The sequence below is a fragment of the Pinus tabuliformis genome, chromosome 6, assembly GCF_031772625.1.
Source record: "Pinus tabuliformis cultivar Carrire ecotype Pingquan chromosome 6, CPIR1, whole genome shotgun sequence".
Classification (NCBI taxonomy): domain Eukaryota; kingdom Viridiplantae; phylum Streptophyta; class Pinopsida; order Pinales; family Pinaceae; genus Pinus; species Pinus tabuliformis.
In genome coordinates, this window is record NC_142292.1 from 1,219,393,433 (window position 1) to 1,219,406,743 (window position 13,311).

The 13,311-nt window shown below is 33.4% G+C and overlaps 1 protein-coding gene across 1 annotated transcript; it reads right to left on the reverse strand.

The window, feature by feature from the left end:
• Window positions 1-6,749: 6,749 nt before the first annotated feature.
• Window positions 6,750-10,577, reverse strand: LOC149263085 (ferritin-3, chloroplastic-like). The gene is made up of 9 exons (XM_089425741.1): window positions 10,352-10,577; window positions 9,263-9,625; window positions 8,011-8,094; window positions 7,843-7,903; window positions 7,643-7,733; window positions 7,473-7,534; window positions 7,290-7,355; window positions 7,138-7,201; window positions 6,750-6,970 (listed from the first exon to the last, which is right to left on the reverse strand). The coding sequence occupies exons 2-9, from the start codon at window positions 9,604-9,606 to the stop codon at window positions 6,897-6,899; spliced, it is 846 nt and encodes a 281-aa protein (XP_089281867.1). The 5' UTR covers window positions 9,607-9,625; window positions 10,352-10,577; the 3' UTR covers window positions 6,750-6,896.
• Between the last annotated feature and the right edge of the window lie 2,734 nt (window positions 10,578-13,311).

Below are 13,311 nucleotides of genomic sequence, written 5' to 3' on the forward strand. Positions count from 1 at the left end.
ACACCTCAAACCAGCAAGACAAGCATGTGTTCAGTGAGACTACTTCAAAGGCTTAAAGAGACAAGTGTGACACTTGAGATGGATCTTCGAATGGTCGTGACAACACTTGCACAACAATGTTTCCAACTTTTTGTGTGAGTACGACCAATGTTCACAGGGCGAAAACAACTCATACACACAAAGAAAAACCTTCAAAATTGCCAAAACAAACTCGCAAGCATGACATAGCAATCAACATGTCAAAAGGCGATCGACGGTCAATCAGGGAAAAATGGTGTAAAGACTCTACAATAGCTCATGGGATGAGCCCGAGTGTTTGCAACCATCAAGAGGAAAAACTTAAGAAGGCTCTGAGGTGTAAAGACTCTACAATAGCTCATGGGATGAGCCCGAGTGTTTGCAACCATCAAGAGGAAAAACTTAAGAAGGCTCTGAAATTTGGATGCTGGCCAAAATTTTGGAAGGTGTTGTAGCTGCTACAACAGATTCATTATGGTAAATATATCATTTCCTAATCTTAGTGTTATAATTATTATAACCAATTTCCTAATATTAAAATGTTATAATTATTATATAGTTAATGTGTAATTATTTAAATGGAAATTTTAAAAGAAACATTGCAAGTTGATGTATCTATGTCACCAAATATCTTTAGCAATTGCATATAAGCCTCAATCACAAATGAAGTTACCCAAATGATTATATGTTTTAATTTCATATATATATATATATATATATCATGCGGAAGCTTTTCAAATTTATTTTTAAAGGAAATAGGTCTTTAAAAGTTCCACATGCAACACAATATTGCCATGGTGAATTTTTATTAGCTCCACTACTACTTTCTTTCATTATTGCTACCTCAAAGTTCTTTGAAGCTAGAAAATGTGTCCTTTCAAATATCAAGTTATGTGGCTTGCTCCATGTCTTAGTGTAAATTGAGTAACATGGTTCAATACAACTATCTTCAACTCCAAAAAAGTAGTGTAGGTGATTGGATATTATTTATCTTACCGAGGAACCTAAGGCATCTCTCCATGACCAACAATGAGTGGGGGCACATGTCATATAAATTAGAATAGACATGGCTCAAGTAGGTGAAACCCTGTGCTCAAATAAAACCCACCCAATCTCACACTAAACTCAATATGTCAAATAATCTATATCCTATGGTCACGGAAGCAATTCCAGGGAAACCATGGGGAAAATTTTGTATGAAACACCCACCCAAAAATATCCATTGCTAGCATGATGTGTAGAAATCACTAGATTTGTTGCTTTCCATTAAATAAATGCTTGCACACCAACATCCAAAGATAGATAGAAAAGAGTGTAGATACAATGTTTTTATCCAAAAAAAAATCATTATTTTAGTTCCATACCTTATGTTAAATTTAATATCAAATTATCTGAGTTATATGTTTTTATCCAATCAAATATCATCAATTTAACTCCATATATTTAATATCAAATTATATGTTAGTTGTAGAAAACATCCTATCTCATTAATTGCAATGATAACAACCATGTTATATTTCATACACTCAAGGAAAATAATGGAGATGTGCAAAAATATGTCAACCTATCAATGACCCTGGTAGAGAACTGAACCACATAGAAGGGGAAAATGTCAAATGTCAAACATGGCAAAGGGCTTGGAAAGATTGTCTTCATCAAGATCCTTAACATTGATTTATTAACCCCTTTTTTTTAATGATTTTGAAAGCAAGAGACCTGCTCCAGTGAGCAGGCTGCCCTTTACATAACATGGTTTAGTTTGATCTCAAGGTTCGATGAATAGATAACTAATTTGATGTTCCAATAAAGTATAATTTAAATATTTAAAGTTATTTGATATTACAATAACGTGTAATTATGTTTTTTTATTTAGAATTTGTTTAAAAATGAATGAAACTGTAAAATTTAAAGTTTTGTTTTTTACAGTTTTGGTTTTTTGTGCGGAGAGGTACGTAGCCAATTTAGTGTAGTAAAAATGTTGTAGTTTAAATATTTAAAATCAATTAAATCAAAATATAAATATAAATATATATATATATAGTATTGAGAATTTATAATAGAGATTTATGATATTTATGTGGAATATGGTTTATTTAAAAGGGAAAAATTAAACCAGTTTATATTTAATTAACTTTAATTTAGATTTACCAAATATTTTTAGAGATCTAATTTTTTTGACATGCAATACTAACCATTTGGATCTAATTTTTTGACATGCAATACCAAGCATCTTTAGAGACCTAATTTTTTAAAAGAAATTTGATAAACCTCTTTTAGAGTGAAAGACCTCTTATAGAGTGAAAAGAAATTTGATAAACCTTTTTTAAAGTGAAAAGAAATTTGATCTCTCAACATTTGATAGATCCAACGTTAATGTGGATCTAGTTAATATAAATCTAAACAAGTCCTAAATAATCAATTTCAAATAAAATTACAAATTTAAATTATTTTATCTAAATTTTATTTAAAAATAAATAAAATTGTAAAATTTTATTTTTTTCTAAATATATTTTCACATAAATTTTATTTAAAATTAAAAAAATTACAAATTTAAATTAAAATTGTACAATTCAAATTAGATTTGAACAATTCAAATCTATAAAAAAAAATATTTCTAACATACCAAACATTCAAAAATATATATTAAATAAAAAAGATAAAAAATAAAAATATCTAAAGTCTATTAAAAAAATGTGATCTTGAGTAATTACTAAGAGAGCTGATGAGTGTGAAGATTTCATGGTACAACCCATGTGAAAACCAAACATTGATTCAGGTACAAGACATTTGAAAACCTAACATAATTATGGAATACCATACCCATTATTAACCCCTTTTTTAATGTTTTTGAACGCAGTAGACCTCTACATGACATGGTTATAATAGTTTAGGTTGGATGAATAGATAACTAATTTGATATTTCAATAAAGTATAATTTAGACATTGATCTAAAGGTTGGATGAATATATAACTAATTTTATATTCTAATAAAGTTAATTTAGTGTTTTTTTAAGAAATTAATAAAATTGTAAAATTTAAAATTTTGGTTTGTTCTGTCCAGAGGTATTCGTCAATTTACTGTATTTGTTAAATTAGATTTGTAAGGTTTGTTGTGTTCAGAGTTATTCTTCAATTTAGTGTATTTGCTAATTTAGAGTTGTAAAAACGTTGAAATGTTAATATACAAATATTTTAAATTAATTAAAATAAAATAAAAATAAAAATTATTTATTTTTTTGAGAACTTATGTTTTAGATTTGTGTAAGGTATTCATGTAGAATATAATTTTTTTAAAAGAAAAAATTAAAGTAATTTATATTTATCTTTAACTCCAATCTAAATATACCAAATATTTTTAGAGATTTAATTTTTTTTGACATGTAAACTTCTTTTTTGGCATGCAGTATCAAGTGTTTTTGGAGATTTAAAACCTACTTTAGAATGAAAAAAGATTTGATCCCTCTCAACACTTGATAAATCTAATGTTAAGGTGGATCTAAACATATCTTAAATGATCGATTTGAAGTGAAATTGCAAATTTAAATTATTTTATCTAATATTAATTAAAAATGAATGAAATTGTAAAATTTTTCTTTTTTCTTTTCTAAATAAATTTTCCCATAAATCTTATTTAAAAATTGGTGAAATAACAAATTGGAGTTACATTTTTTATAATTCAAATGTGTAAAAAAAAACATTTTACATGCAAACCTAATTTTTGGTACCAAACTCCTTAGGGATCTTTTTTTTTTAAAATGCAAACATCTTTTAAGAGTGAAACATCTTTTAAGAGAGAAATGAGATTTGATCTGTGTGATGTCCCTTGTGAACTTGAATATTTTTTTTATTGCAAGTAAAACAAACTAGAACTGATTTAAGTTTATGTAATTAGAAATTCTGTTTTAATTGATTAAAAAAAATTTAGTGCTGGAAATATGGTAACGAAAAAAACTGTCATAAATTTCATGTAAGATATATGTCACAAGGGTGATGAAAATTAGTTCTGGATAAACAGTTAGGTTGGACAGTAACCAACCCTAACTACCCCTTATGAAAAATCCATCCCTCAAATATCAAGAGGATGGGAGCCAGGGGCATTTGTGATCAAAAGAAAGAAATAAGAAAGGGGAATTATGTGCTATAGAGGAAGCAGTGAGGATGGGAGCCAGGGGCATTTGTGATCAAAAGAAAGAAAATGTGCTATAGAGGAAGCAGTGGATAAGTCTGGTTAGGACCAGATATTTGTCGGTGTTCAAGACTGAGTTTTTCTTGAATAACTTACCTAGGTTCTGGTTGCTCAAGGTTGAAGAAGCTGGAACGCAAATCTAAAGGTTGGGAGGATAATCGAGTTAAAAAGTTATAAGCAATTCAACAAGCCAGACAAGATATCTATCGCTGTTCAACACTGAGTTTTTTTTTGAATAACTTACCTAGGTTCGGGTAGCTCAAGGAAGCTTGAAGACGCTAGAGCGCAAATCTCAAAGTTGGAGAATAATAGAGTTAAAAAGTTATAAGCTATTCAACAAGCCAGATAAATTTACATCTAGAATATTTCGCTTAATTATTATCAATAATATTTGATAATAACATTAGAATCAGAATGTTAAATTTCAAATATAGTCACATATATGAATAGAAATTAAAGATGTTGTTATCACTGTGCATGAATGCACTAAAAACCTTCAATTCCAAAGGTTTGCAATACAAGTTAGAATTCGAAAAAACCTTAGAGACAACATTGTATTCCTTATCTAGAAGAATTCTCAGATAGCAACATAAATAATAATGGCGTGATACAGGGAGGAAAGGAAAACTTTGACAGAGAATTTAAGTACAAGTTCAAGTAGTGATTAAATCTTTAACTTAAAGGAACAACAATAAATAGAATAGCGCCTACTTTTCTTTAATACCAGAGAACCTTTCACAATATTAAGACCAATGCGTAACCCTACCCTAATAAAGTCGAATCCCCAAATCTAGGTACTAATAAAATGAACTCGAATCTAGTGCTTCAGTAGGGCACTATGCAAACAATAGGAAATTGTGAGTAATATAGCCACAAGGGTTGCCATTAACTACGAGGGAAAGCTAAAAACATGAAAATCTTTAGCAAAACGAAATAGCCTGTGAGATCGAATACATCAATTTCAGAATGTGAAGAAACGGAGTAATATAATCTCAAAGCACGAAAAAATACTAACGACAAATAAATGAATGACTCTGCGAAACTTGCATAAACAGTGACTCTGCGAAACTTGCATAAACAGTAACAAAGTCATTCTTTTCAATACTGATGACAAATAACTCTGCAAAACTTGCATAAACAGTAACAAAGTCATTGATAAATAGTGATCAGTTACTTAAAGCACTCTTTGACATGAAGTCCTCAATTCAATTTTTTTTTTATCAGATGGAAGGGATATATTAGACATGATAAAAATATAACCCCATCAAACTTACAAAACATATATATATTAAAAATTAAAAATATCTAAATTTTATTTAAATATTGCGATTTAAATAATTAAAATATATATATAAATTCTTATGTTCGTTAAATTTAAACCCAAGAAATTCATATATTTACAACAATTTTATCTCTAAAAAGAAATCATTATGAATTTGAACATAAATTCAGATATTAAAAATAATTTACTTGGAAATCGGTCGACTCTGTTAAATTTAAACCAAAAAAATTCATATATTTATAACAATTTCATCTCTAAAAAGAAATCAATATCAGTTTGAACATATCAACTTTATCTTGAAAATAATCTTCTTAGAAATCGCTCGACTCTTAAATTAAAATGTCCCACCAATTTTCCAGACTGAAAGCTATTCACTTTCAATAATATATTTAAAAACAAATTTTCCAGAATTAAATCCATTTACACTTTCAACAATATATTTATAAACAAAATTTATGATGAAAGAAATAGACTAATCCACATGAAGATGCTCCCAATTCCCAACGCATCCAACTAACATGATATCCCAAGAATAACGATTTTGAAATAGATGATGACCCTGATACACATCATTTAGAAGCATTCTAATCTTATTGTACTTAGATTTATGTTTTCAATTATAGGAGTTTGAAGGTGCTGGAACCGTCGAATGACATTAAGCAATTGCATCCAACAAACCAAGCCAAACACCATTGAAACTGAAACGGATGCAAACTCCCAAAAACTACTTGCAGCCAGTTGCTTACACTAAGAAATGACATAGAACAATCGTATCTAACAAACCAACCCACACACGTTGAACGTTGAAATTGAGACGGGCAAACTCGCTGAAACTGCTGACAGCCAAGTCAGCACGCACCTTCAAATGGGTGCAACTTCTAGATTACCAGCCTCATATTATGTATAAGAAGCAGAACACACCAACATCAATCATAACACAGAATCTTAGGGCTTCTTAATAATATAGATCAGAAACAAAGCCCAACATCAATCATATCAGCCAAATTCTTTGTGTATTGAAAAACCCAAATGGATGCAACTATATCTATCCCCAAGCAGTCCAGCGAGGGCTAATTGAGAAACAGTTTGATGATGTGTCCATTGGCATTGCGACAGAAATATAAATCATAACATTGAAATTCATATTAAGATAGATATATACATATATCTATATATATTGCGATCATGTACTACCTAAAATTTATCTCAAAAGACTCGATGTTATTCCAGTTATCAAGATAGGGTTGCATTGCGACAGAAATATAAATCATAACATTGAAATTCATATTAAGATAGATATATACATATATCTATATATATTGCGATCATGTACTACCTAAAATTTATCTCAAAAGACTCGATGTTATTCCAGTTTTCAAGATAGGGTTCAAAATCTAATTCTCAGTCAGGTCAAACAGCAGCAAGAGCTCCTGCGTCAGCAACATTATCTCCGTTGAGGAGCATCTGATCAAAATGCCATACAGCTGCCAAAACAGAAAGGACAGAATCAAATCAATTACAAGTCCAGCTTTTAGTAATGAGCCATGATCAAATCACTAATCCTGCATATAATTTCTTTACTTTCATTGTCAATATGAAAAAAAAATATCTCTCCTCAAATATTATCAAAATTAACCTATCATCATCATACCGTGGCCTTTCCCAATCCTTCTCAACTGAGACACATACTCTGATACTTTCTTGATAGCTTCAACCTGCAAAATTGCAGAGGAAAACATAACATTAGATCATTGTTTATACTTCTCTCCTACTTGTAAAGGGAGGAATTGCAGAGCATGTGACCTGCTCGGTGAGAAAATTGCCCTCGATGAAATCCGTCATCTGACCATCGTTAGCCTCTTGGGCTACCTGCTCCCATCAAATCCATGACCTCTCAAAATTATTTCTTAACGCAACATAATTTCAAATATTTAAAAGTAACATGATATATCGAATCAACCGATAAAGAATTCAGTCGATACTTACAGCATGCAAGTTCAAAAGCTTTTGGTTTGTCAGTTTCTCCAAAGACAAGGTCAGCTCCATGGCTATAACCAGTATATTGAGAACCGACCCAAAAAAACGTCAGGCTACATTCTACCAAAAAATGATATGACACGTGCACGAAAGTATACAAATCCGTGGATTGGACTCACCATAAAGGGCATCACCCTTCTCAGCGTTGTCAAACTCCATGACAGCAGGCAATAAAATGGACTGTAGTTTAACTTTCCCACCTCTGATGTTCTGCTCAAAGAAAGGACCAATAAAGGGTAGAGTTTAAAATAACAGTTATAACCAGCGTGACTAAGGCTTGAAACAACAGACTGAATTAAAACTCTCAAGTCTCAGGAACCTGATATTTCATGAGCTTTTCTGCATGACCCCGCTCTTCGTCACTGGCATCCTTAAAGTACCTGTCAGATCGGAGAAAATATATTACTTATTTCTCCTACATAGATATATAATAAGCATACATATACACATACACACCAATATATGAAGAAAACCTCGGGGTACTCACTTAGCAAAGCCTGGCAGACCCACGTTGTCCCTATCAAAGTATGCAAAGAGAGCATGATAGACATATGAAACGTTGTACTCCACGCTGCCAAAAACAAGTTTGACATGACTTCAGAGCATGCAGCAGTTAATGCCTCCATAAAGAACCAACAAGAGCACGATTTACATAAATTCCATGCTGATATAATGGAAATTTAATGCATCCCTGGTACTGAGAGTGATGTTTCCGGGATGAAGAGCAGGCCATGTGTAGATCTTGAGTTCAGCTTTAAACCACAAAAAATTCACAGACGAAATCACTAAACAGATCTAACTAGTTGTCATAGTGGAGCCCAGATTATAATCCTGTTGGGTGTAGAACTCTGAACAAGCAAGATGCATTAATGTTTCCAACACAGTCCAACGATGGATTTCAACTTTGATTCACCAGCAGAAAGAAGATAAGCATACCACAGAGGACACAACAGAAGTTCAGACATACAAACTGTGGTGCAGGAAGTTTATTTTCCCTTCATCAACAGAGGAAAGCATATCACACAGGAACTTAACAGATGCCAAATTAATCTAAGAGTAATTTACACATCAAATAATCTAAGACTAATATTTAAAAATAAAAAAAAAAAAAAAATCCTTTTTTTTAATACAAGGATATGTTAAAAACAAATTGAAGAATATTTTAGTATATTTAGTACATACATTAAAAATACATAGATCCTATATATCTTTTATAAGAAGAGAGAGTAATAGATCTAGATGAGAATAAAAATAAAAACCACATGCTTTTGCTATACATATAAATGTAAACAACGCTTGCTTTTCCTTCTAATTTTGGAAGGCAAGAGCCATGTATATATAAAGGCCAATGCATGAACTTGAGATTCCTCTCAATAAACAAAGTTAAACATACAAAATAGACAGGCAATTTTGAGAAAACTTTCCAAGAGCCATGTATACAATGCATGAACTTGAGATTCCTCTCAATAAACAAAGAAGTTAGACATACAAAATAGACGGGCAATTTTGAGAAAACAAAATTACACACGAAACATTATAGAAAAGACCCACATCGATTTCCCTCTATCAAAAAAACAACTCAACACAAATGAAACAGGGCAGAGAAAAGCTTATCCTTACACCTGTTCTACCATCAAACAAAGAAATTGATCCAAGTCAATCCATGTCCTCCAAAACAAATTTATGTAAATTTATCTAAAAAGATAGAACTTCAGGACTATGATTGTCTCATTACATACTTGATTTGTTCATTCAATGCGCCTTCACAACCATCTGAGAACTTCTGTCTGGCCAAAGACTGAGAGAATGATTGAGAAACTTGCACAAGCTCAGTCTGGACTTCAGCAAAAGGCTCAAATACAACTCCAGTCAGAGCACTTGTCGTCCTCCCTTCACCGCCTACAGCTCGAATGGTATGAACAGAATGCTTGGCCCCACTCTTAGACTTCATATAGGTTGCAGTCAGACCGACGCCGCATTTGTCTGCTGAAATACCTTTCTTGAAACAGCTGTGTTGCTGTTGCTTCCATGGAGAAGAGACATCAGTAGCAGGAGAAACAACGGCAGGAGCTCTGAGAAGCATGGTTGCAGATTGAATCAATCTGCAAATACATACAATATGCAGCACTTAAATACCCTCCATTGAATTTCAGATAAAAATCTCCATTACATATCTAACCCAAAATCAAACTCATAAAGCTGAATTCCATTACTGCAAACTAGTTATTAAAAAGTCATTCAAAACGCCATCCAATTGAAACTCCACATGCATATCGATAGAATCTCAAAATAAGCACCATTAAACTCAACTTATTCACTGTAAAAGTACAAAACAAATGAAGTCAATCCATCAATCAATACCCATCACAGTAACTCAAAAAAATAATCAACTAGGCCAGGTCTGATCATGGACACTAAAATGCAAGCAAGAATCCAAAAAAAAACACACCCGCCATATATACCAATATCAGATTGGCACAGAACAGAGGCCATCACAGAAAATAAAGCTCCCAAGAGCCCCCTGAATTCTTTATGAAAACCACTGGAAATACCCCCAACAGATCCATGATCCCTTAACAAAAAATATAAAACACCGCGACAGCATTCCTAATCATGAACTCAATCTAAAATACACACCCAAGACAGTATAGAGATATATAGCAATACCACATCCAGGAAGAAAAATTCTCAGATACTCCTAACACTCTTAGACAAAACCCTACATCCATGTAACCTTTTCCATACAATTCCTACTTCAAAAAACACACATCAAGCTCTCAAAACAAAACTTCAAAATCTGCTTCTACCTCCATTGCAGAAATACTCACCGATTGAAACCCGAATCCGCCCAATCACAGGAATGCCCAAAAACACTTTAATCCTTGGGGCACTTTCAGAAGGGGCGGGCACTAACCAAATTGTGAGAAACACGCGTAAACAACTGATGCAAATATGAGAATGCAGCATGTAAAATTGAAGTTGCTTCCGCCTGCTATATAGTGGCCGCCTCTTGTTCCCCTGTGTACCAGTGGCATCAACTATTCCGGAATTAGGGTTGGAATCATTCTACTTGGGGAAAAATATTCTGGTGGAAAGAGCCGTGGGCGACCATCCCTTACACCACAGAGCGGCAAGTGGACGGTTCAGATTGATCAGCATGTGGAGAAGCGTGGCAGACGCGTGCTATGCGGATTCTCCGTAGATATTATTTCGGTGGCCTTTCTTTTTTATTTTATTTTATTTGGTGGTATTTTGCTAGCGTTTTGGAAATGACTAGCTGTGCTTTGTCTGTTCTGTCAGCTGACAGGAAAGGAAAACGAAAGGACTCAATCTCCTCGGCTTTTTCAGGGTGTCATTAAACATGTACTCATCAAGATGTTTGGATTTTTCTGATTATTAGTCCATGTTATATATTGGTTATATTTTTTAAGTTAGTCAAATCCGAATCAAAATCATGAATATCGATCAGAGTAATTTTAAAAAGTACAATAGTTAAATAATCTATGAAATTTTAATTATTTTATTAATTTTTAAAGTAGTTAAGACAGTTTTGAATTAATAGTGGATGGATTTATTAATGGTGGTAGTTTATAAACTCATGGTATTGGGTTGAAGTACTCTAATATAAATCTAAAAAGTAGAATAGTTAATCATTTCATATAGATTTACTTTGTGTAAAATAATGACAAGAGTACACCATTGTAAGAAGTCTCAAGTTGTCCTTCTTGCTCTAGCTTAGCCATGTTTGGCCACTTTGACTAAGTTAATAGTATCTATCAAGTTAATCTCTGATCTTTATTGTTACCCTTGCTTGGTCGGTTTGGCCAAGTTAATAGATATCTATTGGGTTAATCTCTAGTGGCCATTTATGTGCATGCTTTTTGATGTGTATTTCTCTCTTGGCTTTGACATATAGTACAAGAGATGTTTATTGTTACCCTAGCTGGGTCGGTTTGGCCAAGTTAATAGATATCTATTGGTTTAATTTCTAGTGTCCATTTATGTGCATGCTTCTTGATGTGTTTTTTTCTCTCTTGGCTTTAACATATAGTAGAAGAGACTAGTAGACTTGGATTGTATGACTTGAGTGTTTCGTAATGATGGATTGATATGCAATTAAAAGGATTTAAGAAAAAATGGTGTTACATGCCTACAACTTACGAGTTGAAAAAGATAATGCTCATTTGTAAGACAAAATACATTTTATATTTGCATAGAAAATCTATTATAAATCACCATGAGCTTTAATGAAGTGTTGTAATGTCCTTTCCTATTTAATTAATTTACCTTAAGTTTATTTCCACAATTTTGGCATTTTTGGTGACCATAGGAGCCACAAATTTTTTGAGAAAGACTTAGGAAAAAGGGGAGGCCGAAATGTTTTTGCTAGTGGAGCGTGAGGGCCACACACACGGGTAAAATGCACTTGCCAGGAGGCAATTCAAATTTTCCAAAGAAGGGGGTCAAAAAGTTTGTTGGAGGGGCCCACATGGGTAAAGGAAACTCACAAATTATAAATAGAAGAAGCTCAGGCACTTTTGGGGTCTTTCGCTAATCAAACTTTCTATTGTTGCTTGAGCTGCCTAGCCGGATCGCACTATTGTTCAACACCGAGTTTTCCAAGCGGAGAGCTCACCCTTCTTTCGGTGGACTACGAGTGCCAACGTAGGGAGGTCAGACTCTACCAAGTTGGAGGAGAGCTTTGAGGAATTCAGACTTATACACACAGTCACTCACTCAGTCATTGCATATTCCAGGAGGATGCAGGAGGGGATCACACTTGGCTCATTTCAGCTGTCTTTCAGGTAGTGTTTGTCAGGAGGAATTTGGCATAGGAGCTTCAAGGGAAGATCAATCTAATTGATGAGGTTTGGGGCAGGAGGTTGTTGATTGAAGGCAGTATGAAATTGTGCATCCCAGGGCCTATGCAATAGCCATTTTCTGGGCACATGTGGGAGTTTGAGGGTGTAGGTTTTAACTTCATACAGAAATTACCTGCATACGAATTCTGAAAACAAAAAATAAACAATGGCGAGAGCATAAAACATAAAACAAATATACACAGAGATTTTCCACTGGATCCCAAAACCGGACTACCAGATTAATTTTTCATTATATTCATTTCAATGTTACAATACATATATATACATGTTGAAGCATCCATAAACCCCAATATATTAAGCCTGGATTAGAACATAATCATAGTTCCCTTGATCAAATATACAAAATACCATGGACAGAAAACCATCATGCCCAAGACCATGTGCGAAATCCATACACAAAACCATAGGTAGGTCCGCCCACCTACTACCTAAATAGGGTCCAAAAAAAAATTTCTTGGGGCGTTGCCCCAAACCCCGTGCAGGGCTACCACCCCCCCAAGTGTGGGGTAGTCATGGAAAGAATATAACACACACCCAATAGAGGGGAGTGTTTTGGAGATGGGTTTTTCCAAGAGAACTTTGAGGTAGTGAGACTCAACATTTTGGGAGTGATTGGAGGGAATTTTCAGGGAGTTTGCAGACAGGTCGAATTTCCCCGCTGTTGGAGGAGTATGTGGTAATTAGGGCCGAATTTCGAGGGTTAGAACCAGACCAAAGCCCTTATGGGTTTTGGTTGGTTATTTGAGAGGACCTTGGGACTAATTTTACAGAATTTTCTAAGCACTGTAGGTTGGGTTTCCAACAACATATAGTATAGTTTTCTAGGGAAATGCAAGACATCATTGGAGCAACTCTTTCTCTCACTTAGGCTTTCTATTTTATCACCTGGGTCTTGTCAAGCTTGC

Excerpts from the sequence above, each read along its gene's own strand:
- LOC149263085 (XM_089425741.1), bottom strand. The coding sequence starts at position 9,606 with ATGCTTCTCAGAGCTCCTGCCGTTGTTTCTCCTGCTACTGATGTCTCT. Across the intron at positions 8,095-9,262 it reads GCATTGAATGAACAAATCAA|CGTGGAGTACAACGTTTCAT; the intron begins GTATGTAATGAG and ends TGTTTTTGGCAG. Across the intron at positions 7,904-8,010 it reads GGTCTGCCAGGCTTTGCTAA|GTACTTTAAGGATGCCAGTG; the intron begins GTGAGTACCCCG and ends CCGATCTGACAG.